The sequence below is a fragment of the Ptychodera flava genome, chromosome 19, assembly GCF_041260155.1.
Source record: "Ptychodera flava strain L36383 chromosome 19, AS_Pfla_20210202, whole genome shotgun sequence".
Lineage (NCBI taxonomy): Eukaryota > Metazoa > Hemichordata > Enteropneusta > Ptychoderidae > Ptychodera > Ptychodera flava.
In genome coordinates this window covers 14,103,598-14,130,850 of record NC_091946.1, presented here as the reverse complement: position 1 = coordinate 14,130,850, position 27,253 = coordinate 14,103,598, and the positions used below count along the sequence as shown (strand labels likewise).

Sequence of the window (27,253 nt, the reverse complement as noted above, 5' to 3'; positions counted from 1 at the left end):
GGACAGTGACAACTTGTAGACATATTGTCGATCATTTCAATTAGAAAATTGTGCTGAAAAGATATTTTCGATTAGTTTTAGGGCCGATCGTCTTCAACTTCCAACTTTTGGAAAGATTTAACTCAGAGCAGTGGGTATTGAGAGCATGCATCAGCACAGAAAGGAAATTGATTGTCTTTCTCTTTCACATCTTTGTACATATAGGATTCAATCCTCTATCTCCCAAGTTGTATAATTTCTAAGGTTTGTCGATGTCTATGGAGCCAGGTAGAAAGAGGATTAATAAGTGAAGAGAGCTACGGTGCATGCATGTCTGTCTTCTGTCCTTAAAAATACCCTCACAACGGCAAGTTTTGAAGACCGGAAAAAAACTCCGCGCTAAAATTGTTGAACTACACACAAATCAGATATGTGGGTAATGAAAGTGCTACACTATAACTAAATGTAGAGGGCGCTAGCCAAGCTCCCAGAACCTGACACTAACCAAACTCCTTCACAACAACTGTATCTAGTTTACAACATGTACCATACTTGTAATAATTGCTTTAGTAAATAAGGAACGTGGTTGCACATTATATTGTTTATGCGAGCTTGATGATCTGTAAGAGAAATTATCATGGATTATCGGGCAACACCGAAAAGTCAATTATAATGGCTCATTTTGTGTAACGCCCTCCCTTGTAAAGATTTTATCTCGAAACGTCCCTCACGTGGTCAAGGCGTGTAAAGGTCGAGTCAAGATCGTACGAGAAGGAGATTGGACAAAACGTCATTTTAATTCATTATTTGTAAATATAGAATGAGAACGATCGAGTACGGGATATTCTATGGTGTAATGTTGTTTAATCTTAAGAAACTATAAAAACTGGCGGGAAATTTCCATGTGATGACCATTTCATAATGATGATAATTTTGTAATTATGTAAGTCTATAAAAGGTATATAACTTTGGAGCGAATGTACACTGACGATCAGACCTGAGACGCTGAACGTTACGTTTTCCATCTTGAATAAAGATTTAAAGTTGTGCTGCAATCAACATCTTGGTGTCCACTTCAGTTAATGAAAGCATTACGATCCAGATTAGTACCTTCACTCGTAATTCCCCTAACTACGAGCCTAACAATTGCAATCGAGATAAAGACAGTCTTGAATTTATAAAAAAATAAAGACACATTCGCCATTTAGCTGCCATAGTTGCTGTCCCTTAGATTTGGTTTTAACACATGGGCAGGATATAGAAGTTTAAATCATAGACCCTCGAGGGTCTATATTCAAATTCAGAGTTCGTTGCATCGCGACATCTGAAAGAATATTTGTTCTATAAATTATGTCGACGATGAAATATCATCATTTAAGAAATATTATAGATCTTCTGTTGATCGCAAACTATCTTGTTAACTATCTGGCGATACAATGAAAAGATGCAAATTCATGAAATTGTAAAGTTATTTTGTCCACTTTGGCAACTTACCAACTGTCGAGGTATGGTGCAGGAAACGATCTCCCTTCAGAGGTGAGTGTGAGTAAGAGCGCCCTCACTCGTTTCCCATTTGAGCTGAACACCTGGAACGTCTTCTTGGGAGAAACCATGAAATCAATACAGCTTGTATTGGAATCGGAGAAACTGAAAAATCTAACAGATAACTATAGGAGAAACTGTCTGGAAAAAACTGTCCTGATGCATGGCTTTATTTATAGACAAAAAATATCCATGGTTATGTGTTATTATGTTATAACAGTCAAATCTGTGTAAAGTGGCTCACACTAGAGCCAATGAAAACGTGACCACCATGGAGGAAGCCTTTTCTAGAGGGTAGTTGTGGCATTACTTTATGTGCAGATGGTGTTCGAGTGGTGACTTTGGCAGAAAATAACAGTAATAATAAAATTCAATATCATAAATCTCTAAAAATCATAAAACTTGATTTTAATTTCTGAAACACTTGTGATGCAGCTGTAACAGTTGGTCCAAATAGAGTAATCTCTTGCTTTTAGTCCAAGAATCGGTTGATAAAGGTCATTCACAGTCAGATATGCTGACCATTATACACAGGTTTTGTACCAAAGTGAAGCAATAATATGTGGTCACTGACCAAAGAAGAGAGGTGGCTGTTCTGGAGAGGGCTCTTTACGTGTACAATGTCACGAGACTGCCACAAGGTGACCACTGTAAAAAGGTGACCGCTCTGTACGGGTGGATACGAAGACAGGTTTTAATGTATTATCATAAATATACTTACAAACCATCGACTATATAGATAAATGTAGAACAAGGTTACCAGCCAGCGTCCATGTGTGGCAGTGTCGACGCAAATTTTTTTAAGACTAACCGTCAGCATTTTTTCGCCTGTCCCTTGAATCACGACTTGATTGTAAATATTGGAGTCGGTCAAAGTGAGAGAGCGATTCCACTGACGTCACACTCCAACATCAACGAGCGGTGGCGCTGTAATACGGCACGTTTGCACAACCGCAACAACTTGTAAAAATGCTATGGCTGATTTACCACATTTCCATAAATAGAGACGAAAATGTTCACAGGCGTAATTACTGTGTTTGTATACAAATTCAAAGGATAAATGTGTCACTGTCCGGGTAAAATTTGTTGATAAAGGTGGTGCTATCCACTACCATAGGTGCATCTCATTGCGAGTAGTTTGAGATGGAAATGGGTAGGTTTAAGGAACCGTTTCTCACAAAATGTTTTTTTACCCATGTCCTGCCCAAGTCGCGAGGGTATGCATAGCAGGAGTATAGATAGATACTATAATCGCAAAAGTAGACCATGACGGGAAACCATAATTTAATAGTGTTACCATTACACTGAACAGACCTGAGCTGACCTACACACTGAATCTATTCTCATCGTTTGCTAAGTCATGGGTGGCGAAAGTGCACTTAGAATATATATCACAACATGGTGTAAGCCCGATACCGTAAAGCATTGCTACTGCTTGAAGTGATCGATTACATCCGGGACTTCCATCATTTCACTCTTTGGACAGTCCGCGATTATCGAACCGCCTGATAAATGGACATGGTGATAATAAATCGAATGGATATCGGTGATGCGATGTTTGAGGAGGGATATAATACACTGAGGAGGCCAGAATCAAAAGCAACGGATATATTTACAACCCGCATTTTCGGAGACACACGGATTTATCAAGTCAACAGATCGGAGAACAAACTTTAAGGTGAAATGTCAAGGCAAAGCCAGTTCCTTATCTCCAACAGAGATACTCTGATGTGCATATAAAAACTGGATAGCGCCAACAGCTGTAACGGAAAGTATTAACGCAGAGGACTGCAATAGGTCATGTACGGTCTCCGAGTTCAATTGACTTGGTAATGTTGCCATTTTCTTGAAATTTTCACAAAGCTCTTTATAAGAGCAGCCATATTAGAGCATCCACGATTCCTTATTTGAAGATAAAATGGCAAAATGAGTTCATTCTTCACGGGAGGACCTGCGGGGAAAAAAACAACTTGAATGTGTGACCAGTTTTTCCAGAGGCGCCTGATAAAAATATCACTGTGCATCTCTATTGCTTGGTCAGCACCCGACCTATTTCTCCATACATTGTGACATTGATAGGAAATGGCGCTGTTTGAATCCCAATCACCCCCATAACATTACCACTACCATCATCATTTCCCCTGCCTCTCTGAATGTTGTGATTTGTCATGTAGCAGTAAGAGCTGCATAATATATATTATAACACGCCAAACATGGGACTATGTGCCCGAGGGTAGGTGACCATTTGCCCGACGTAAGGAGGGCAAATGGTCTCCTGCCCCGAGAGTACATAGTCCCTTGTTTGGGCTATAATGTTTTTATTACATGTCTCTCTTACACAGTTTTCTCTCAAAATATTTAGATTTATTGGCAAATGATAATCAAATGCTTTATTTCCATCTTAGATGAAAATCCGTTAAAAATGGAACGATTTTTATCATCGAACGGCGCATTGATATATTTAAACTACTGTTATGCGGTTTATCATTTTTGCCAGCAAAATTTTCCTAAACTAGGATTTTCTATGCAAAACATGATATTTCAACATTTTTGCATCAAAACGTTGTCAAGTTGAAAATAGTTCCGATTCACTTTCAGTCAAGTGATGACTATCGGCTCAGTCACAATCAGGGTGCTCTAGAGTGTTTCACTTTTGTCAAAATTTCATCTTGTAGACACATATCTAAATTTACTAAATTCACAAAGCTTAAGGTTTGGTACATATTTGCTTGAAAAGTTGTGAACCAAACTTTCTCAGTATTTCCATGGCAACCAGTTCTTTATTGTGTTGACACACCGTCACGGACACTACAAAATATTATGAGTTGATGAAGAAATAACATAGTAGACTATACAACATTTGTACAAATATTCTTTTTAAAAGTTTAACCAGAAAATATATACATCTGTTGTAGAAAATAAGGTGAATGTATCAGGATTTTACCCAGCTTTGCATGATTTCCTGCAAAATGATTTGTTACGAAAAAAAAAAGAATTTTTCATTTTTCCCCCATGAGCTTATGATTCCTCTAGTTTACAGATTTGCCCTTTAGTACATTTAAATTATTTTTTACTGCAATTGTTGAAGTCTTTAGAAAACATTAATAGTATTTGCAGCAAAATTTTGCTCATTTTTTGTTAGTTTTCTAGTCATTTTTGTAGTATGGTAAAAGCGTCACGGACACTACACATTCAGGAATATGTGTGTGAAACAAACTATTGTTTATTATAACCAGTAAACCTGTAAAAACAGTAAAATTATGACAAGAATTGATTACAAACAAATCAAAAACATATTATTAAGGAAGTTTGACATAAAGAATATTTGTAGTACTGGTATTTTTCAATAACCAGAAAATTTTATCAGAAATACAACACTGAATGCAAAATTTTTGAGATAACTGGTATGTAGGCAATAATAACTGGTATGTAGAAAATGCTATACAATGCAAAACTGTCCTAGTAACACTATAAAGTGAACAATAAATGATTTACTGAACATTTGGTTTCCAAGATATTATTGTGATCTGTATTTGAGTAGCGTCACGGACACTACACATTTGATTACTTAAGGAGCAACTTCGTTATCAGTTTTAACAGACAATATTAAACACAAATTCTCTGTATCAGAAGTCTAATTAAAGTCATGAAGAGTATAATATAATACTCTCTTGCCACTAATAGTGATATTTGAAGGTGACTGGAGTATTTTAAGTATTTGGTCAGCATCTATTCTGTATTAGGCGAGCGGCAGACACACCCATTTTTCACACTTAATGTACCCGCCATACATACGGCCACATCATACATCATTTGAAAGCTTATTATCTCTACTTCAAGAAAATTGACGATGTGGAGCTGCCAAGTAGGGCCATAACCCCTTATTTTCATAATTCACATGGGTACCCAATTTGCATAAATGTGATATAAAATTATGAAATTCATTGTTAACTACTCTAAACATACTTTTAAACTATTGAGTGATATATCAAATGAAAGGTATTTGCATGTAAAATACAAAATTGATATCCAAAAAGATATTTAAAATGGTTTTACTGAAATATTTTCATATTAATACTGAAAAAAATATTTAACCCTTTTGAATAACAATATCTTAAAAATTTGAACATATACAGCCTCATCATACAGCCATATTATACATCATTTGAAAGCTTACTATCTCTACCTGAAGAAAATAGACAACATTTAGTTGTCAAGTACGGCCGTAGCCCCTAATTTGCATAAGTCACACGGGTACCCAATTTGCATAAATGCGATTGATATTAGATATTTATTATTCACTACTCGAAAAATACTTTTAAACTATCGAGTGATATATCAAATCAAAGGTATTTGCATGTAAAATACTAAAGAGACATCCAAAATATGTTTAAATTCATTTTACTGAAATATTGTCATATTTATATTGAAAAAATATTTTCCCCATTTCAATAACAATATTTAAAAAAATTTAATACAAAAAGCCAAATCTTACAGCATCATCATACGTTATTTAAAAGCTTACTATCTCTACTTCAAGAAAATTGACAATGTGGAGCTGTCAAGTACGGACGTGGCCCTTAATTTGCATAATTTACATGGGTACCCTATTTGCATAAATGCGATATAAAATTAGAAATTTATTAACTACTATAAACATACTTTAAACTATCGAGTGATATATCAAATGAAAGGTATTTGCACGGAGAATACAAAATGCATATCCAAAGAGATAATAAAATGATTTTACTTAAAATTTTTTGTACTAATGTAGAACAATATACTTTCCCCTTTTTAATAACGATATTATAATAATTTAACACATAGAACCGCATCACACAACCACATCAAACGTTATTTGAAAGCCTATTATCTCTGCCCCATGAAAAATGACGATATGCAGCTGACAAATAGGGCTGTAATGATTTAATTTGCATAATGCAAACGGGTACCTAATTTTCATGAATACAATATAAAATTACTAAAATCAATTGCAAAGTACTCTAAACTTACTTTTCAACTATCAAGTGATATATCAAATGATAGGTATTTGCATGTAGAATAAAATCATGAACTCCAAACGTGTATTCAAAATATTCTTATTGAATATTTTCAATTAAATCGTAAACGTTTTGACTAGTTTATAATATTCAAAATATTGTGTACTAATAACGAATAATGCTAAAGTTTTGGGGATAAATATCTGAATTTGTTTTGCAATTGATTTGTTGTTTATTAAGGATACGAAAACTGGAACATTTTCCTGTCTAATTCCCATATAGCTGAAAAACAAGAATACATAAAACCAATTGGAACTAATTTGGGATAATTTGGTCTTCACATTTTGCAAATTTTCTAAAACGTGTTTTGTGCTCTATAGTTGAGTGTTGCAATATAACAAGTTACTCTTAAAAACATTACAAGTAAAAAGAAAAGCAGATGAGCTTAAATTTGCAAATTAAACCGACATTACTTCACCGTCCAATTATCCCAAATTAGTTCCAATTTTGTTATAAATAGCTGTGTTGATGACCCTTTTGTATTATTGATGTCATTTTTGTTTCAATTTCTCTAGAAATCTTGTTAGATGGAGACATCATTGGTTACTACATCTGTGTTACATCTGTATTTTCAGTTCAGTTATGTGGAATATGTAGACGGAAGGCACCATATTTCATTTATCGTATTTATTGTCATATAATGAAGGAAAAGCAACTCAACACACCGTTCATATCTTCGTTGTTTGCATTTTGTGTATGATATTGTGTATATTGTCAGTGTATATTATGTTTGGCTGTTTTATATAAAGTGTTAATTAGCCATGGCGATTATTCTAGTTAAGAGTAAAACACTAGCACCACTTAAAAGTTGGTACCTTATGCTAAAAATACAAGTGAACAAAATGACGCCCGCGAGGAAAGTTCGTGGGCCGCCCAATTCGTCGCGTCAGTGGAAGAAGGTCGTAACTGCGTTTCACCAAATTTTACAGGAGAGGCATAAAACTGATTTTCAGCAAAAATATAAATATATCGAAATTTAAAGTCAGCGGTTCCTACAAAATAATTTTTAGACTCGACTCATTACGTTCTTGGTTCGGAATGCCTTTTCAATAAATATTTTTAGGCGAAAAATGTAGATACGACCCCGGAAGTGGACCAAACAAAGATAAAAAAGATCGTAAGTGGCAGATACGACCTTATTGCATGGAAAACTCATGGTATGGTTTCAGTGTCAAAAGGTCGTAACTGCCGCTTCTTACCTAGTATCACATAACTTTGAAGTCACTAGTGTAGTTTACATTGATAACGGGTAGTACGATTTACATGAATGGATGTCAAAGATGAAAATGCTTGGATCCCGACCGGAGAAGCAATGTTTTCAGTTTTACAGACTTCCTTAGTATACGCCCTCAGGGTCAGAGGAACCCACACGCCACAAACCTTTTGTAATAGAATGTGAGGATATATTTGCTAACCCTGGCTTCCATATCGTTATAATCACTCAGAATAATGAAGAGTCTTCCCAAAACCTTATTAATTTTCTCAATTACTCCTCGTTTTATTTCATATCTTGCATGGTACCCGGGCTGCTTTATCTAGCGCCCTCAACGTCGGACAGCACAATGTGCTCAAAAAATCCAATGCGCTGGCTTGGGAGTAGAATCTAACAGAAAATTTTTAAAATGTCGATAAACGATTGGACACATGCCACACTGCAACCATCAAGCTTTGAAGAGTTAAACTCATTTACCAATTACTGAAAAAAAATTGGCCACAAATATTTCCAGTGTCATTTTAATGATTAAATATACACCTGTTTTGTTTAAGCATAGTTCATAGAGTGTGAAGTTAACACAAGTGTTATCTGATTGTGATAATAGTTTTGTTCGTTTGGTTTTTCGGTTTGTTTGGATCTCACATGAATAGTACATTCGGTTAATGTTTTCAGGTTTTTTTCATTTTTGTCAGTCACAGAAAATTGTTTTCAATTTTTTCAAAAACATGTTTGATGTTCTGAACTAAGCTTTCTAAATTAACATGTTAATTCTCTGAGAGAAAACTTCATAGAGAACTTGGAAAGTTCTCACACATTGACCTATAAAGCACAAGTTGGAAATCGAGACATGTCAACTTAATAGAAGGCATATTAAACCAATATGAGTCTGATACAGAACAATTTTGCTGAAAACAGAGGTTCTAGTTACAGCCACTCTTTACAGTCTTACAGTCTCACAGTCTTAGTGTATGCAACTGTGTCATGCACTAAACTATTACTTCACATTTTTTCCTGAACTGTAATTCATTTATGGATGCACAATGTCTTTGGTTGTTTAAAGTCAACACAAGTAGCATTCCTGCAAAAAATCACTCAAAAAGTAATAGCCAGATATTATATTAAGTAATCCTTTCAGGCCTAAATTTCATTGACTTGCTCGAACTACAGTAAAATAATTTTATCTACACTTTCAGAAGGTCAGGCAAAGAATTCAAAATTGCATCACAGTTTAATCCCAGTGTCATACTTTCTTCTACAGAGCATCCATTGCACAACAGACTGAGTGAGTGAAAGGCTTGTCAATCAACATGAATAGGCACCAACAGAAAAATGGAGTCTGTTTCTGCTTTTGACCCTGATTGAAATTTTTCAAATTAACTTACATGTCTGTAGCAGGCAGACCTGGCCAAGGATACCAAGATAATGCCAGAGGTTTGCAGAAATTTCAGCCAGGGGATATTTTTGTTTGTGTCTAAACCTATAATGCAGTAAACTTATAGTCTGACATAGAGATTAACCTTCATGTAATATTGAAGTTCTTGTATGCTTGCCTCTTATCACAGCCAAATATTATCAATCTAGAAATTGTCAGGCCTGAAAGGATTAATTATGGGAATGACCATTGGATGTATTTATAATTTAATTAACGTAACAATTCATTGAAAATACAGTACTTAATAAATTCACTGAAATATTTCATTGAAAAAAGTGTATTCACTGAGGTGTTGGAAGAATTTTTTTGCCAACCTGCAGTAATAAATTCATTGTAAAAATTCATATAGCCCATTCATTGCAATAATCCCTTGTAATAAAAAATAGTTGTAAATTCATTGTAAAATGTTCAAACACTTTGGCAATAATGTATTGTTAAATTATTTTTTTTTAAATGCTGTTTTGATTTTACATTGTAACATCATTTTGTCCAATATGTATACAAACGCAGAATTTTTAAAGTCAACAGCTTCATTAAATCCAACATCAACAACACTGAGGTATTGAAAAAAAACACTGAGGTGTTGAAAAATTCATTGGCCAACATACAGTAGTAAACTCGTTGTGAAAATTCATACAACAATTCATTGCAACAATCCCTTGTAATTAAAAAAATAGCTGTAAATTCATTGTTTAAAAAAAATAACTTCGGCAGTAGTTGTTAAGTCATGGTAAAATGTTCAAATACTTTGACAATAATGCATTGTTGTTGTGTTTTTTTTAAAAAAACTGCTGTTTTGAATTTTGTCCAACTTTTTATGTAAACGCAGAAATCTTAAAGGAATATCATCATTTTCATTATCAACCTCATTATCACCACCAACACCACCACGACCACTAACACCACCATCATCCCCACCATTATTGACAGCAATATCAACATCAGTACAAGCCTCACTGCGCAAGTTATGTTTATCTTGACTTAACTTTCACTGAATAACACTCAGTGGTATATCATCGTCATTTCATAATACTGTACTGTATACTCAATCATATTGTTTTATGTTCTCTTTGTCACGTTCTGCTATATGATGATCAATCATATGACGACGATTCTCAATCGAGTAAAAGTTATTTCTTGCTTAAGTATCTTCAAACACAGCTGGTTCGCTTTTAGATGGGATCTCCACTTGAACCGTAGCTACCTGCCTGTGTACGGCTGCAGAGCCTGTCGTCTTAATCTAGTGGATGCTTGTAACTGTATACCCTTGAGGTTTGAAACCCGTTATTTTTAAATCTAGCTCTGAAGACAAACACATGCATTCTTGGCATGAGTCCATTCTAAAAGGAAAAAACAGAGTTAAACAGTATCAAATGTTTGGGTATAAATTGCAAGAAACTTATTAAAGGCCGGCGCCGGGACATACGGGTTTGAAGATTAATTTTGTGTTTGCACGGATGTTTATTGGGAGTGATTTTGAATGGGCATGCCATGTAACGGCTATGTTTGAATCATGTAACAACAGTTTTCCAGGCCCGTTCTCTTGTTTTCTGAAGCTAATTTTCATTATCTCCAGAGCTTTTGTACTATTTTATGTCTTGCTGTATGGTGATGTGTTTATAGAACTAGATGTTGGGGTTTGTCATTAAAATTTGGTTGAATACTTGTTTTAGTATATTTTAGCGGATCAGTCGGCTTCTGTGTTCTCAGTTTCTACTCAAGCACCGTTATGAATCGCTACGAAGTTAATCGGCATTATCCAGCACCTGCCTTTAAAGCAACAGTAGCTGTAACTTCTAACAACTGGATTCTGTCCGAACTAAAATTCACATGTCAACAATAAAATCACCTACAGTACTGCACATGGTTATATTGACATGCTAAATACTGAGAATTTCACCATACTTTTGGAAGTAGAACATGAGTAAAAAAAACAAAAGTAGTGAATAATCCATCAAAGGTTGCATCTACGTGGGTTTAACGTAATGTCATAATGTCAAACAAGGTCACATTATCTCTGGTGTTAGTAAACTAGAATCAAAGAGGATATATTTTTTACACCTGAGTACTAATGGTAGCCATACCACTCAAACTAGCAAGGCTTCTAGGATACTTTAAATCACATGTTACTGTTCATTGTATCCTTTGTCCTTTCCTTTCCAAGTTCACAGTCCAAAGAAAATGAATATTCCTACCTCATGGCTCACCAAGCGATGTGACATAACGTAGTGGAACATACCATTGCAGAAAAGTTTAATGTGGCAATATAATCTGAAATTGGAAATGTTTTTAGGCTATTGATTCGGTACCTGCAATGACTGTAGACAGTGTGGTGGACGGCCGCTCTGATTGGAATTTGAATGAAGTTGTCTAAATGCAGTCCGGTTACAAACAACGTAACAGGAGCGCCCCGTCCTGCACAATCACAACTATATTGATTCAGGTTTACAACCCTATTCAATAATAACTTTTGATGCAACGCAATGTTCCTTAGGCAGCCTCACTTGGGATTTACAACGTAATACAACTTTCATTGACTTCGCAAAGCTATCACCCATCGTCATCATAGAGGCGAAGTGCCCTTTACTTCAGTCAAGTTTGACGCACGCACATCATCTGAATGATCGTGTAGTTTGTTTCTCGTACACTTTGTTCTCTCGCCTATATCGCCTTCACATGTTAGCAGTTTTATTTGACATTCTTTTCAATACAGACGAGTACGAGTGCGGCCGTAGGAGAAAGCACAAGACTTAAAAGATGCAGTTCTCTGCTTCCGACGTACATAGGATATTTGTTGGAATTATGGGCGCATCATACCGTTTTACGGCATTGCTTATATACACGGCGCGCTCCAAAGAGGCTAATGTATACCCCACAATGACACTCACCGTTTTACAACAATGTGGTAAATACTTTACGACCAGCCTGCTTTGATACCTGTCGCAATACCAATCATTCTGTGCGTGTCTCCTACTGTATTTGTGAAGGGCCCGTACATATTAGTAACATAATTTTTGCATTTTATTCTAATACCATCTAAAATACCTTTGTGTTTCGCCAATAATCATCCGTCCACTGCAGTTCCGACGTTATTGCATTTATTCTAGCATCCGTCACAGCACGTCCCCAAAAGGTCGTATCTGACACTTACGACCTTTCTGCACGAGCGTTGACTGCAGATACGACCTTATTGCAGCAGTTACGACCTTACTGCCAAACCGAGATGCAGATGCGATCAAAACTAAAAAATCTCTTTTTTTCACCTTTTCGTGAGAAAGTTTACTAAAATCGACATTCAGCAGATGTATTAGATAACAAGAAATCGTAATCTGATAAAAACTGATTTTGCTCAAAAATGTCAGTTACGACCTTCTTCCACTGACGCGACGAATTATAAGTGGATGATGCAGTCCAACCTTTCACAGATCAAAAGTCATTGACTATTTTCTCAAATAAATCGTGAAGAAATAAACAACATACATCAAAGATACGACTGATTTTACACGGAAAATTGAGACAATAAAAGTTCCGGCCAATGCGACATTGGTAACACTAGACATTGTTTCAATGTACACTAATACAACGCAAAATGAACCAATGGAATCAGTCGACAGAGCATTAAATCAGGAAAGATCATCAAATGACTGCATAATCAAACGACCAACAACAAAATACATGATAGCTATGCTGAAAATAATCTTGAAAAACAACACTTTCAAGTCAACAGTGAATTTTACCGTCATGTATTTGGGTTGCGGTACGAGATCTCCAGTTTTACCAGAAATTCCCGACATTACATTTCACAAGACAAAATGAGAATAATTCAGCAACACACTGAACAAATATCGCTCTGACTGAGATTCAGAAACGATGTATGATTCTCATTGGAACTCAACACGAGCTTAATGAATTCATATCAAACATGAAAAAATGCATCATACTTTCAAATTTTCGAAAGCTCTTCTCAAGAAATCATATCGTTAGACCTCATTATCTATAAAGGTCATCGGTGGAACAAAGAGGACATTCTCGACTGCAAAACACACACAAAACCAACAGATACATTGCGGTTCACGAAATCAAACGGCAACATTCAAGGGCCTTGTTAAACGCGAAACATTACGATACATTAGAACAATCATGCAACAACAAGGCAATAGAGAATACAAGATATTTTCGAGATAAAAGTAAGGAAATGCGACCAAACGATTCTAAATCTTGTTAAATTATTACTAACTTTGGACAATCGGATGACATTTAAATGTTATTAAATTTTCATTAAATTAATTTCAAAACCTTGGAATCGTAAATAGTAAAAGGGAACCAATTTCAGGTCCCCTATATGCTGATCAAAATCTCCAAGTACCCCTCTACAATCTCCCAACCCGAATTCCTCTGCCTCTCACCGTTATTTGTGAGCGTAGCCTAATCACATACATAGAAATGGAATATAAAGCGTTACGATGATGCCAAACTTCACAAAACCTACAACAGTCCGATCTCCGATTGAAATGAGCGTACACAAATACAGCCTGAACGAACAGTAGACATCCTAGCTTCCGTACTTGAACAAACTGAACTTTCAGTGGAACAACTCGATTGGTAACACCTACAATCATTCAATCAGTGCACATGTTTCACCAAAAAAATGAAGGACTGATGAAGACAACTCAGTACTCTCAAAAGGTAGCATCAAAGGATCGCAGTGTCACATTAGTCTTGCTACCCCATAGGGCAGAACATGTAGATTGGGGTTACGTCTCGCCATGGCAAATCAACACTATACATAAACGGCCAAACATAACATAATATACACTTACAATATACACATATACCGTACACAAAATTCAAACAACTAAGATAAGAACGAATTGCGGAGCTGCTTTCTCTCATTACATGTCACCAATTGTGTCTGTTGTCGAATTAATCTTCCCTGCACAGACCTGTGTTCCTGCCAAGGCAGCGATAACTGTGGCAACCCTTTTACTCATGACAATGCTGGTGAAGAAGAGGATGATGAATTCCTACAATTACTAGATTTACTGGAAATGACGTGAATGATTTGGATCATGAATCATGCCATTACTTTAACTGCAGCTTACTCTGACACATTGTTTCAGCTACAAAGCTACATTTCAACAACTACAATAGTGTCTTTCGTGTGGATCTTTTTGTTGCATTGATACTTAAATTATTTGTTTTAAATACCATTATTAAAAAGAGGAAACATTTATTTCGACAGAAATATGAAAATATTTCCGTAAATTAATTTAAATATCATTTTTGATATCAATTTTGTGTTTTACATGCGAATACCATCACCAGAGACCATATATCACTCGATAGTGTAAAAGTGTGTTTAGAATAGTTAACAATGAATTTTCTAATTTCATATCTCATTTCTGCAAATTGCTTACCAGTGTAATTTATGGACATAAAGGGGTACGGCCTTCCTTGATAGCTCCACATTGTGAATTTTCTTCAAGTAGATATAATAAGCTTTCAAATGACGTATGATGTGGCTGTATGATAGGACTCTATGTGTTAACATTTTAAAAATATTGTTATTCTAAAGGGGAAAATATTTTTTCCATATAAATATGAAAATATTTCAGTGAAATCCATTTCAATATCTCTTTGAATATTCATTTTGTATTCTACATGTAACTACCTTTCATTTGATATATCACTCGATAGTTTAAACGTATGTTTAGAAAAGTTAACTATAAATTTATAATACTATATCGCATTTATGCAAATTTGGTATGCTTGTTTATTATGCAAATTAGGGGGTTATGGCCCGATTTGGTAGCTCCAAATTGTCAATTTTCGTGAAGTAGAGATAATAAGCTTTCAAATGACGTATGGTGTGGCTGTGTGTTGTTGCTGTATGTGTTAAATTTTTTAAAATATTGTTATTCAAAAGGGGAAAATATTGTTTCCATATAAACATGAAAATATTTCAGTATAATCAATTTCAATATCTCTTTGAATATCCATTTTGTATTCTACATGGAAAGACCTTTCATTTGATATATAGCACTCGATAGTTTAAACGTATCGTTAGAGAAGTTAACAATAAATTTCAAATATTATATCGCATTTATGCAAATTGGGTACCCTTGTTAATTATGCAAATTAGGAGGTTATGGCCCTACTTGGCAGCTCCACATCGTCAATTTTCTTAAAGTAGAATAATAAGCTTTCAAATGAGGTATGATGTGGCCGTATGTAAGGTGGGTACATTAAACTCCTAAAATAAGCCCTTTTTGTGGATTCGCCGCTCGCCTATATAATGGGGAAAGAGGTAGCAAATCTGACTATTTATGATGGTACTGCAGTAGTGTGGGCTCAATTACATATCTTTGTCAATAGTGATGTATATAAGGGGAGGATTTATGTCCCGTAATGTTATTTTTCTGTTTATATCCCCTTGTTTGCATTATAACCTTTTAGGTTGTATTATTTGTGTTTGATAAAATTTAAGTCGTGTGTTGTTTGTTTATGGAAAGTTATGGCGGGACCTAGTCGGACCTAGCATGTGTGTCTTTTGAATGCTGTGATCCTGAAATTAATGTTTCAAAACCCAAGTGTGTGGTTTCAGTCTCCTCAGTCGCAAGTCCTGTCTTTCCTAAGTTGTTGTGTCAGATATTTTGATTTTGATATGCTTGTTCTTTTGTCGTTTTCATGTGTTATTGGCTTAAAAAATAAAGCCAATATTTCCATATTTTTATCTTGTGTTGAGATTTTTTTGTGAATTTTTTTTTTGAAAAGTGTCCTCCCAATATTTTGCAAGATTTTCTTTCAAGTCGTTTGTTTAGTTTATGGCCTATATATTGTTGTGAAGATTAGATTATTTGTTGTTTCCTTCTTTATTTTTCTTGTACGTTTTGTTGATTTCAATTCCTGTGTTTGATTTCTTTTGTAATCTAGTTATTTCTTTTTCCGTGTATTCTCTGTAAATTAATTTGTTGTAAAGAAATCAACTATCTCTTGAAATCGTTTGGGTCATTGGATGTACAGAAGTGTCTGAGAATTTCACCTTCAATTAGTCCGTTATAATTTGATTTGGGTAACATGATTCTCTGTGCAGGTATTGGAATGTTTCAATTAGTTTTTGTGTGGGTTTTAATATCCAAAATATTTTCCTGGTTGTGCCTTAGGCCCTTCAAAATTTTGACGTCGAGAAATGTTCTTTCTTTTCTAGTTATTTCTTAACTGTAAATTTAAGTGTTGGGTGCAGTTTGTTTATTCTATGGCTGAACTCTGCCAGTTGGTTTTGTGTTCCAGTAAAAATTATGAAAATGTCATTTCTGAATCTTTTCCAAAAGTGAATCACATTTTGGTATTCAGAGATGATTTCCATTTCCAGTTTATGAAATGCAATCATGGCAATCCCCAGCAATGCATTTCAGCCCATTACACAGCCACATATTTGGCGGTAGAATTCATTGTTGAATAGCCCAAAGACTTGAAAGAAAGTCTTGCAAAATACTGGCAGGAACTTGTAAAGGACGAAACATTAAAAATCCTTTTCCCAAACCACCCAATAATAACCCACAAAAAGAACAAGAACATAAAGACACACTTGTCAAAACAAAGTCCACAAAAAGAGACAAACGTTACAATAATCTCAACACAAGATAAAAATATAGAAATATTGATGTTATTTGAAGCCAATAACACGTGAAAACATTAACATCAACAAGTATAACAAAACAACAAAATATCTGACACAACAACTTAGGAAAGACAGAACTTTGCGACTCAGGAGAAACCACACTCCTGGGTTTCCGAACAGATTTTAGGATCACAGCATTAATAGACACCACATGATAGATCCGACTATGTCTAACCATAGTTTTCCCTTAACAACCAACACACGATTGAAATTTCATCAAACACTTATAATACAGCCTTATAATGCAAACAAAGGCTTAAAACAGAAAAATAATTTTAAGGGATATAAACCCTCCCCTTATATACATCACTGTTGATATGGATCCATAACGGAGCCAACTCTACTGCAGCACCATGGTAAGCAGTCAATTGTGCAACCACTTACACTTCTTATATATCGCCAAAGCTTTCCCTTAACAAACAACGCACGATTGAAATTTCATCATTAATAATACAGCCTTATAATGTAAACAAAGGGTTAAAACAGAAAAATTATTTGAAGGGACATAAACCCTCCCCTTATATGCATCACTGTTGACAGAGATCTGTACTGGGGCTAACACTACTGCAGCATCATCATAAATAGTCAGATTTGCAACCACTTTCCCCCTTATATAATTCAAAAACATATTTTCTTTTGTTTTAAAAGGATTTATTATGGTCTATGAAGTTTACTTCAGATGTCAGGTGAATTTAAATGTAAATGCAGTAAAAAATGGTTAACCACTTGTTAGGTGTAGTGTCCGTGACATGAAGCCAGTTGCAAATGGAAAGTGGTTTAATGTGAAAGTAAATTAGTTTGTTCAGTGTTATGCCTTAATTTCACTATAAATAACATTTCTATCTTAAAGTTATATAGGGAAATAACTGATAACACTATTTCTGTTCCTTTTTTTAAACCCCTATACCGTTATTTCATAGGACAGTTTTTTAACATTACAATCTTAAAAGGTAGAAAAAACACCGTTCACTGGTTTAATATATTTCATTTGATGTCTTACTCAAAAAATAATTTACTCTCTTATAAAAATGTAACTTCAGCTGGTAAACAATAGAGTTACCAGCTTAAATCACTGTAACAAGTAATGTATGGATTTGGTGTCACGGACACTACGGCTGTCACGGACACTACATTTGGCCCCTTTTTGATGCACTGAAACAATACAAATGATAAATGGATTATATTTTTATAACACATAAGGAAGGCAACAGGGCCACTTTGGCTAATGACATCAGATCTGTATTATCTGAATATGGCTAAAAGTTATGAGGGTGTCACGGACACTACAAAATTTGGGGACAAAAAATGTGGGCAACTTTCATGATCTGTCATTCATAATCAATACGTTGACCCTATAATCATTTAGTACCAACTAATCACAGTTGGTCTTCCAATCAAATAGATGTTTTAGGAAACATTCTAGGGTAATGTTTACCAAGTGATAATAGAGAGATAAATCAATGCTGTTGTCAAAATATAACAAGCGTAACGACACACCAATTGTTATCACGCCATTTCCATTGAAATCCATGTATGGAGAAAAATAACTTGCAAAAGAAAGAAGAAATGCTATGTGATACTGTAAATATTCTGAATAATCGAAAAATTGATCGAACAGTTTCAAAAAGTGAGTTAACAAAATGTGCTTTTTCAGATGAAACAGCGTAACGCCCATTTTGACCCATTTTTAGGGTACTTTTTCACTACTCAGCTCAAAATCATCACAAAAACTCCATTTTTCGATGGGGCCTGTTTGGTTCTACTGGTTGTTTCATATTAAGAACAATGTTTCATTAAATTTTGCTCAACTTTTTTTTATATTAGAGCGTAACATGTCGAAATCTGTCTAGAGCACCCTGATTGTGACTGACCCGTATGCGGCCCGCGACGTCATCTACGAGTTACCATTGAATCATATGAAGCGCGCCGATCGATATACGAGGCAAGTAATAAAGTAAATGGATGGGTTTTACTTCATTGCGGTGTGTAGCTGAAAAGCTACATTGTGTAGTTATCCAACAAGGATGTAGCTATCTTCAGGAACAGTCGGCAGTTTTTTTCAAAAAGGATGCATACGGTTCATTCTATGACACTCCGAAACCACGACAAACGGTTGCAGAGTGAGAAACTCTTTTGACAAATATGAAATCTGACGCTATCAGTCTATATCCGGTAAATTCAAGTTGGTGTTTGAGTAACACTAAACATTGCATCAAGTCTGTAACATTAGAAAAATTGAATTAAGTTCTTTGCTAATCTAGCACATGTGAGGGCTCATTTAAAAGCTCTTGAAGTCAGAAAAGTTTCACCGTCTTAGTGTTTCGAAAATCAAACATTTTATTTTGCCTCGTCGTAGAGTTACACAGTGATGGCAGCCATTTTGAATATTAAATATTGGTAAATGCTAGGTAATTTGTTTCTCTAATGCCTAACGGTGATCCCTGGGTTTTTAGTCGTAATTTCGTAAGAGAATGATTGAAAGTTTCATCGACGAAAGTTTGAGCAAATTTTAAGTCTTTCATTTTCGAGGTGCGTACTACATTAAGCAATAACCCTGTACAAAAACATTCTCATCAAGAAAAGATATGGTTTACAAGTTATTGCACATGTTTTTTTTGAAAGGAAAGTCCACTGCAGTCGACTTTAACAAATAAGACGCATCAATTCTAAAGGAGCACCCAATTGTCTTCCCCGCGAAAGTTATGAGCAGTTGTTCGGCTGAGGGCGCTCATGTATATTGGTCCTGTCGCCATCAATCCTAGAATTAATTTTGTGAAAATTACGAAGGAATAGAAGACATTGAAATGTTGATTATATTTAGATGGAAAAAAAGTGCCGCTAGCTGTTGTTTTTAACATGTGGCACATAAAGTAGGGGGACGCGCCGTTTAAGATTTCAATTTTTGTTGTAGCGTGTAAAGCGGGAAAAATCCCAGCGTTTATTGCATCTGAGGGAACAGTTTCATTTTGATCTAAATATTCTATATTTACCTTATCCTTTTTACATGGTAAAAAGCCGAGCACCATGAAAAGGAGTGTTACAAGTGAATCGTTTCCGAGCCTGACCGTCCACAGGGAATGTTCCGTTTAAAAAGTTCATAAACCACTCAATAAAATGGAATGACTCTGATTGCAATTATTTGCCAATATCCTGACTTTGATTGTGTACGTCGCTGATACTTTTCGAAACCGGCAACTGATCAGATAAGCGAAAACGACATCTGTTTGAAGACATTCGGCTTGGAATTTTCACAAAAACGTGCCCTCTATTTACACTGAGATCCATTTTATCGATGGGGACATCAAATGTTTACGAACATATGATGGAAATGTAAATTTAACGGCGTAGCCTACATGCTGTTCTTTCTTTTGCGGGCTATCTGCTCAGTGGCGACGCTGATGAGGTGTTGGAGCGAGAACATTACAACAGCCGGTAAGGACTGAAGAGCACGCTCAAGCTTACTTGTAGAAGCCGCTTTATAACAACTCCCACACATTAGTCATTGAATTGAACCTCTAGTTAGCTCTTAACGAGAAAAAGCAGAATAGATTTAACGACCTTAAGCTCTTTTCTCAGCGTAAATGCGATGCGATTTTTTTAGATATTAACAATTGAATGATTTTTGTTCAGAAGACACGTTGCAACAGATTCGTGATGGAAGGTTAATTTTAGAAGTTTCAACTCCTATCCTGGTAAAATTTGTTGACGCCAAACGTGCATTTGATCGATCACTGCTAGTTTGGAACCATGGGCGGCACGGCAAACCGCGATGGAAAGAGATGTTCGTAACAACTACGACTGTCATTCTTGCCACAGGCTCATCATTAATAACAGAATGCACCAAGGGGCCTGATATTTTGACTCTTAAAACCATCGTAGGTACAGCTTTGAAGGACTCAGTTTAGAACTTGCACAGAATGTTAAATTTTCGCTATCTTATTATGTAAAAGTCAAATTATGTTCCCTTAATATGAACACGATGAATTGTACCTTTTCAATGTAAAACTTTAGTAAATTTGAGTACATTTTCTCCCTTAATGATCAAAAATCTCTGCATGATAATGTATAACTTTAATTCCTGAGATACTTCAAATTGTCAATTTGATGTAATCGAGGCTGATAAGAAGTTATTTGTTTGTTGTGTTTCTTTCCTCTTTCAGGTAAATGTAAAGATTATTTGCTCAGAGAACGAAGCTTAAATAGGTGTCGTCGATTAGAGCTCTAAGGTTATTTGTCGTTTTCTTGAACCTTTTCCTCTGTTTCACTTTACCTCCGATGGTTATTTCTGATGTTATCAGATACTATGCCGAAAGAGAGACAGAAAATTCACAGACAGGCAAATCAAGGGCAAACAGACAGTGAACAAATATATGATAAAATCCAAAATGTCGACAAGTTTCGCTTGTTGCTCGTAATGTGTTATGTCAGTGGAACCATGGTTGTAAACCACTGATATTTTCATTTTATTCGCTCAATAAAATATAAATACATTTCTCATCCTTCCTTAAATATGCTGATACAAAGCATACGTCTTGCAAACACGACGTATTGTTCAAAATTATTGTGTCATGTCATCGTTGGAAAGTGAATTCTTGTCATTGCTTAAATGAAGTTGTCGACAAGAAGATCAAACATTCAACACACATCCGGGCTGTGTTGATATATTGGGCACCTGGCATTTTGACACGATTATGGGGAATAGGAAAGGGATATGTACTATACGTACAGAATGAAAATACATCCGACATTTACAGCCGATGAAACATCAACATGATAAGGTAGCCGTCTTTAAGTAAACGATTCCCTTTGGTGTGATGTAGGTATTAAGGTATATATGATAACTTTTTATTATCATATATCACAGCGAGGTAGATTTCATGTCACTCTTCAGTATTCAATTATCTTGTTTGGATTTCGCTTCATGTGTTAATTTGTTCTCACGGAGCATGACTTGCTTGGTAAACATTCCATTCTGTCGGCAGAAAACGACATCAAATCTAATCAAATCACGTGCCGTTGGCGAGTCCGCCGGTACATTCCCAAATCCGCCGGTGCATTTTGTCGGCTTTCCGCCCGATGCGGATCTCGACAGGCCTGTCCGCGGAGATTAAACAGGGCTTCAGACAAAAAGTCCGCGTCATTACTCCCACCTCCGCGCTCGTTTAACGGACATTGACTAAAGGCACTCTTCTATTGGCCAGACACTAGGCACCAACCGCGGCGTGCGTCGTTTGAAGCCGCGTATATTCCTTAAAGCCCAAATAGCTGCGAATTTTATGCATTATTTTCATGATTTAATTTTCAAACCAAAGTTGATTCGTGTAAATGTGCTTACTAAAGGACATGTATAGAAGTATCACTGGTCTCTGATTTGGACCATGCCTACGCGTTTTAACAGGTTAAATAATAAACGGGTGCCGCACTCATAAATTGGCGCCCCTCGGAAAAGTACAAAAATGCAGTATTTCCTGCACATACACATCATGATCATAAAAAAACACGATATCATTTGCTTGAATGCACGACACACGATGGCAAACATTTTGTTGTTGTAATATTTATTTCCTCTGTCACATGATTAGTTTTTGAAAATGGCGGGAAATCTAAAGGATGTTAAAACGTTTGAATTCACGTGCCACTTTCGACACTTATGACAGTGTTGTACAGTTTTTCAGTCTTAAATGGGTCTTATTCAAAGAAAACTCTTAGAAAACGGAGGACATTTTGAGATCGGTGTATTACACATTCGCAGTTATTGGGGCTTTAAAGTGATACTTACGGGCTTCGATTACATTCACGCTTCGAAAAGGAAATTGGACACATTGTAATCTGATTTTCGGTTAGTACACATTCCGGCGGCTCTTTAATATCGAAAATATTTCTGAATGAGGAACGATATTAAAGCTATTTTACAGTAATTAGAATTTTAGGAAGGCATTCTAGGTAATTGACTCAGATGAAGCCTTAAATCAACCGCTGAATACGTGTCACGCATACAAACTATTTTCAAATTACCAATGGCCATGACGCGTGCTACTATCGACAAATATTTTGAAAGGAGTTCGTACACGTATAACGTCAATGCCAATTCTACCTCGTCCATCATTTATTTCCTATGAACAAGTTCATTACTTAACCAAAGAATTAGTTTCGGCGTCTTCAATTATTTATCGGATGTCTTTTCGCCGTTTTTCCAGTCAATGTATGAAACATAGTTATCCCAACCACCATTTCGCACACTCAATAAACGGTCAATTGCGTCCTGAAGCAGCTATTCATACAGAGAATTCACATTGGTAAGCGGTGAGGTGTTAGTTACATTTATGTAGTCATCGTCAATATTATTTTATTAATACAATAATAAATTATGGCAATCGTTTCTGAGGCAGACAGATGTGAATTTGCAAGTCATTGACCTCAAAAGGTCAAAGCAAATGTAGCTGCTAAGGAGTATGGGAGAGTTGGCTCAGAAATTACTCACCTTCCTCCCCTTAACGCTATGTATTGAATAGCGGCAATCGACACAATATGACTTGAATAGCTGTGCACGTGACAGACCATGTGTTTTGCAGGAAATAACAACGTGTGGTTCAGTAAAATTCTGATTTGTTCCTTCAATTGTCTGAAATGAATGGGTGGAATTTATTAAAAAGTAGTGTTCAGTCCCTCTCCCATCTTGGATTCTTACTGAATTCGCAACAAATGAGAAAATGGCCGATTTGATATTTCAAAAACACTAAGGTTTTAAAATAACTTCAAATGACTCGTCCCATCGCCAATATCAGCAACCACTCAAGAGTTGATATGTAGCACCACTTAAATTTGAAAATGTTTAATTCCTTCTTTACTTCGCTCAAGGGATCTTTGGCAAAAATCGTTTACATGAGCACAAATGAAAATCTGGAATTATTCTACAAACTGATTAGATTAGAGAAGCGGATCACCGCAAAATTACCTCACTGATATTTGATGTTGAAAATTGCCGCCGTTCTCTCTAATTACTCTTTGGGGACAGATAAAATGTTCAATTTTCAACAAAACACAAGCCAGTCAAAAGGTTTGTTACCCTACAGTCTTAAAACGTAGTCCGAATAATATGTAGACAGACCCAAAAAGGATTAGAAAGAATTTTAAAAACATGTCTCCGAGGTGCTTTCTGAAATAGTGCTATAAAACTGCAAGTGTCAGATATCGGTCAACAAACACACACCACACAAGTGTAGAGTTGTCTTAAAAGAGTTTATGTGAAAAGAATACATTACAAAGAATAGTACATCAAAGCAAATGTCCGTCATGGCAGCATTCTCAGAAAGTATGTTGTTCGATGTAATAGGATCTTACAAATTCGAAGCAATGTCTAAAACTTCAAGTGAAGACGCACTTGATTGCTGAACGCCTGAATGGCAAACGACAATAGTGTAATCATACTAAAATACTGCAAATAATCGAATTATCTTTATCCGAATACTGGCATTTTCCGTTAGACAGGATACAAAACGATACAGTATTAAAGACTTCGAATGCAAAGTACATGTGTAAATGTTCTTGAACGTGACTAGTTTTGAACGTCAGGTGGTATCTTGTGCTGACATATAAGAGGTGTTCAAACAAGTTCGCAGAATAGCCTATTTGAAATGACATCAGCCAAAATGTCTCCATCCTATTTGCAAAAAAGTCCCCATCAACCGGTCTATTTTGCCCTCTCGTCCTTCAGGCTGTCTGTCGGTGTCGAGAAAATCCTTCTATGTGCTACCCTAGACACTCCTCAGTTAAAAACTTCCGTAGTGTCATCTTCCTGAAATCTTACAACTCGAAGGTGCGACTTCAAGTCTCCTAAATAGTAAGGCAATTGACAGGAGCCGGATCTGAACCGTAGGCTTTGTGATTGAGACGCTCGTGACGGCTTTGAGGAAAGCTGGATGAAGTGAACGCTGTCGCGGAGCCTCGGGGAGAACTCTTCTACGGACTCCCATTGAGAACCATCTTTGATGACTTGCTGTAGTATTTTCACCAACGAGTAATAGAGAACTCACCTGTGATTGAACGCCTATTTCGACTCACGAACAATCATCAACATCGAAAGGGTATAAATCCATGCATCTGAAGCAACACCTCTATACCTTTTTCTGCGAACTCGCGGCTTTTGACCGTACCTCGCATTGTTTTTAGTGTAGCGAGATTTGCCAGGTGCAAATAAATTAAAATCAAAAAAACTACGTCAAAACAATTATTGATCTTAGAGAATATAAGAAAAAATTCATTACAACAATAAATGATTTGTAAATACAAGTTCCATATCATAAAGTGAATACGGCGCATCGCCTGATCGCTTTTATAATGATCATTTTAAAATTCAGTAAAAGTTTTAGGCGGGAAAAGACAAATGATCAGACGATGGGTTTTACATGTCATAATACTAAGTGCTATTCACCATTAAAAAATTTATAACAAATCGTAGTTGGAAATAATTGGTAACTCGATGAAGTGGTAAAAGTAGCAATACTTGTTTGTACACAGATCAGGTCTAAGATTAGAATTTACGAAATAAGAAGGCAGCAATTTTAGTATTTGGAATGGACAGTGGCCTTCATGTTTTGAACAACAGTAACATTTATTTCAAAACATCGTAAACTTGGCGAGGTGTATGATTTATTGAAACGTTCAGGCTAGCCATTTGGAGATAACATTATATAGTCGAGCAGAGTCTTTCGAGAATGAAAAATAATTTGTTAATAATAACATACATTCGAAGAGTTGTGGCTCATGTTCAGAATGTTATAATTTATGAAGACTGAATCACCGTCAATTTTGATTATGTACATTAGAGGAGTCCCGAAAGAAAGGTAATATCACATGACGATGTGAGCACTCTTTTCTGGTGGTCAATGTCAAGAGTACAAAGTAATTTCATGCACTCTTTTGATAACAGCTGTGAAAGAGCTTCCGTTCACTTCAATGTTGTCGGGAAACAGGTTCAACCAGTCACGGAACTTATGCGAGTACTCGGCAACCTTTTACTCAGGATCGAATTAGCCGTGAATAGCGAGGACGATACCGAGCGACGCCGTTTGTTCTGCGTCCTACCGGCTTGCGATCTTCGTCTCCCCCGTAGGAGCAACGATTTTACGTCAGCCTGAAAGAAATAAGGAAACAAGATATTTATAACCTTAGTGATATCGATTTTTTGCCTGATAGATGTCAGCTCAAAAGCCTATACCATTCACCGGCTGAGTTGATAGAAGCACAGAACACCTATTAAAACTACACCCTGGGTAATGTAACTCAATAAGCCCTCCAGATTAAAAATGTCTGGGTAGTACAATACATACCGCAAATTTTAGATTTTGCTATGTCCATCGTCGCCAGATAATGAAGTTAACAGAACAAACAATTAAGACGAAGGCAATGATTGCTATCGAGGAAATACTTTCACCTGAGATCTTATGAGCGCGGCCTTCCTTTCCCCTCCTTTTCTCCCTTCCTCCCTACGTCCCTCCCTTCCCCATCTACCCTCTCTCTCCAAGCTTCCTCTCCTTCCCCTCCTCTCTCTCGCCCCTCTCTCTTCCTCCTTCCCCCATTCTCTCTCTCTCTCTCTCTCTCTCTCTCTCTCTCTCCTCTCTCTCTCTCTCTCTCTCTCTCTCGCTCTCTCTCTCTCTCTCTCTCTCTCTCTCTCTCTCTCTCTCTCTCTCTCTCTCTCTCTCTCTCACTATTTCATCAGGAGTAATGTATTTAAATCTTAACCCTGCTTGTTCCGGCAGTATAAATCATACAGACGCTTATTTCATATAGGCCTAGTTTCAGTTTCCATGGCATATAACTGTTTCAGATTCTACCATAATCTCTTTTACTGAACCATCTCACTCGACTTCGTTTGCCACGCACCTCCTAATCTCTGTACATGTTTTAATACACAGTGGCCTTGTTATCGATCTGGCCGATCGAGGACAATATGTTGGACAGGAACGCCTGACTGGCTATCCAGGTTCATTGTTGATCTGGGCCACCCTTAGTAGCTTAATTTTGTCAGGGATAGGCTGCGTCTACATTGTGTGTTGAACGAAGAGATGTTTAGAGGGTCTAGTCTTGTACTTACTCGAAAACCCCCATTTAGAAAACTGTAGATGACTGGGTTCATGAAACTGTTTGAGGTGGCGATCCACAAGACCACTGAGTTGATCTTTCGCATCAGGTCCTGACGCTGGGTCTCGGCATCGATGTAAACGTAAGGCCAGAGTCGGGTCACCAGCATGAAGACGTGCAGAGGGAGCCAACACAGCATGAAGAGAACCACCACCAATATCAGCATTTTTATCACCTGAAAGAAAGAAGATTACACCAGTTTG

The 27,253-nt window shown here is 36.2% G+C and overlaps 1 protein-coding gene and 1 long non-coding RNA gene across 2 annotated transcripts in view; one reads left to right on the top strand and one right to left on the bottom strand.

Annotated features, from left to right (window-relative positions):
• The window catches only part of LOC139118657 (uncharacterized), a 358,536-nt gene that overhangs the window by 236,582 nt on the left and 94,701 nt on the right, over window positions 1–27,253 (top strand). The gene's annotated exons all lie outside the window — the stretch shown is intronic.
• LOC139118651 (neuromedin-K receptor-like) overlaps window positions 24,136–27,253 on the bottom strand; it is a 58,762-nt gene continuing 55,644 nt past the window's right edge. The window contains exons 3-4 of the mRNA XM_070682072.1: window positions 27,004–27,225; window positions 24,136–26,043 (exon numbers count right to left, since the gene is read on the bottom strand). Coding sequence (XP_070538173.1) covers window positions 25,885–26,043; window positions 27,004–27,225 — 381 coding nt within the window. The 3' untranslated portion in view covers window positions 24,136–25,884. The remainder of the gene's footprint in view (window positions 26,044–27,003; window positions 27,226–27,253) is intronic.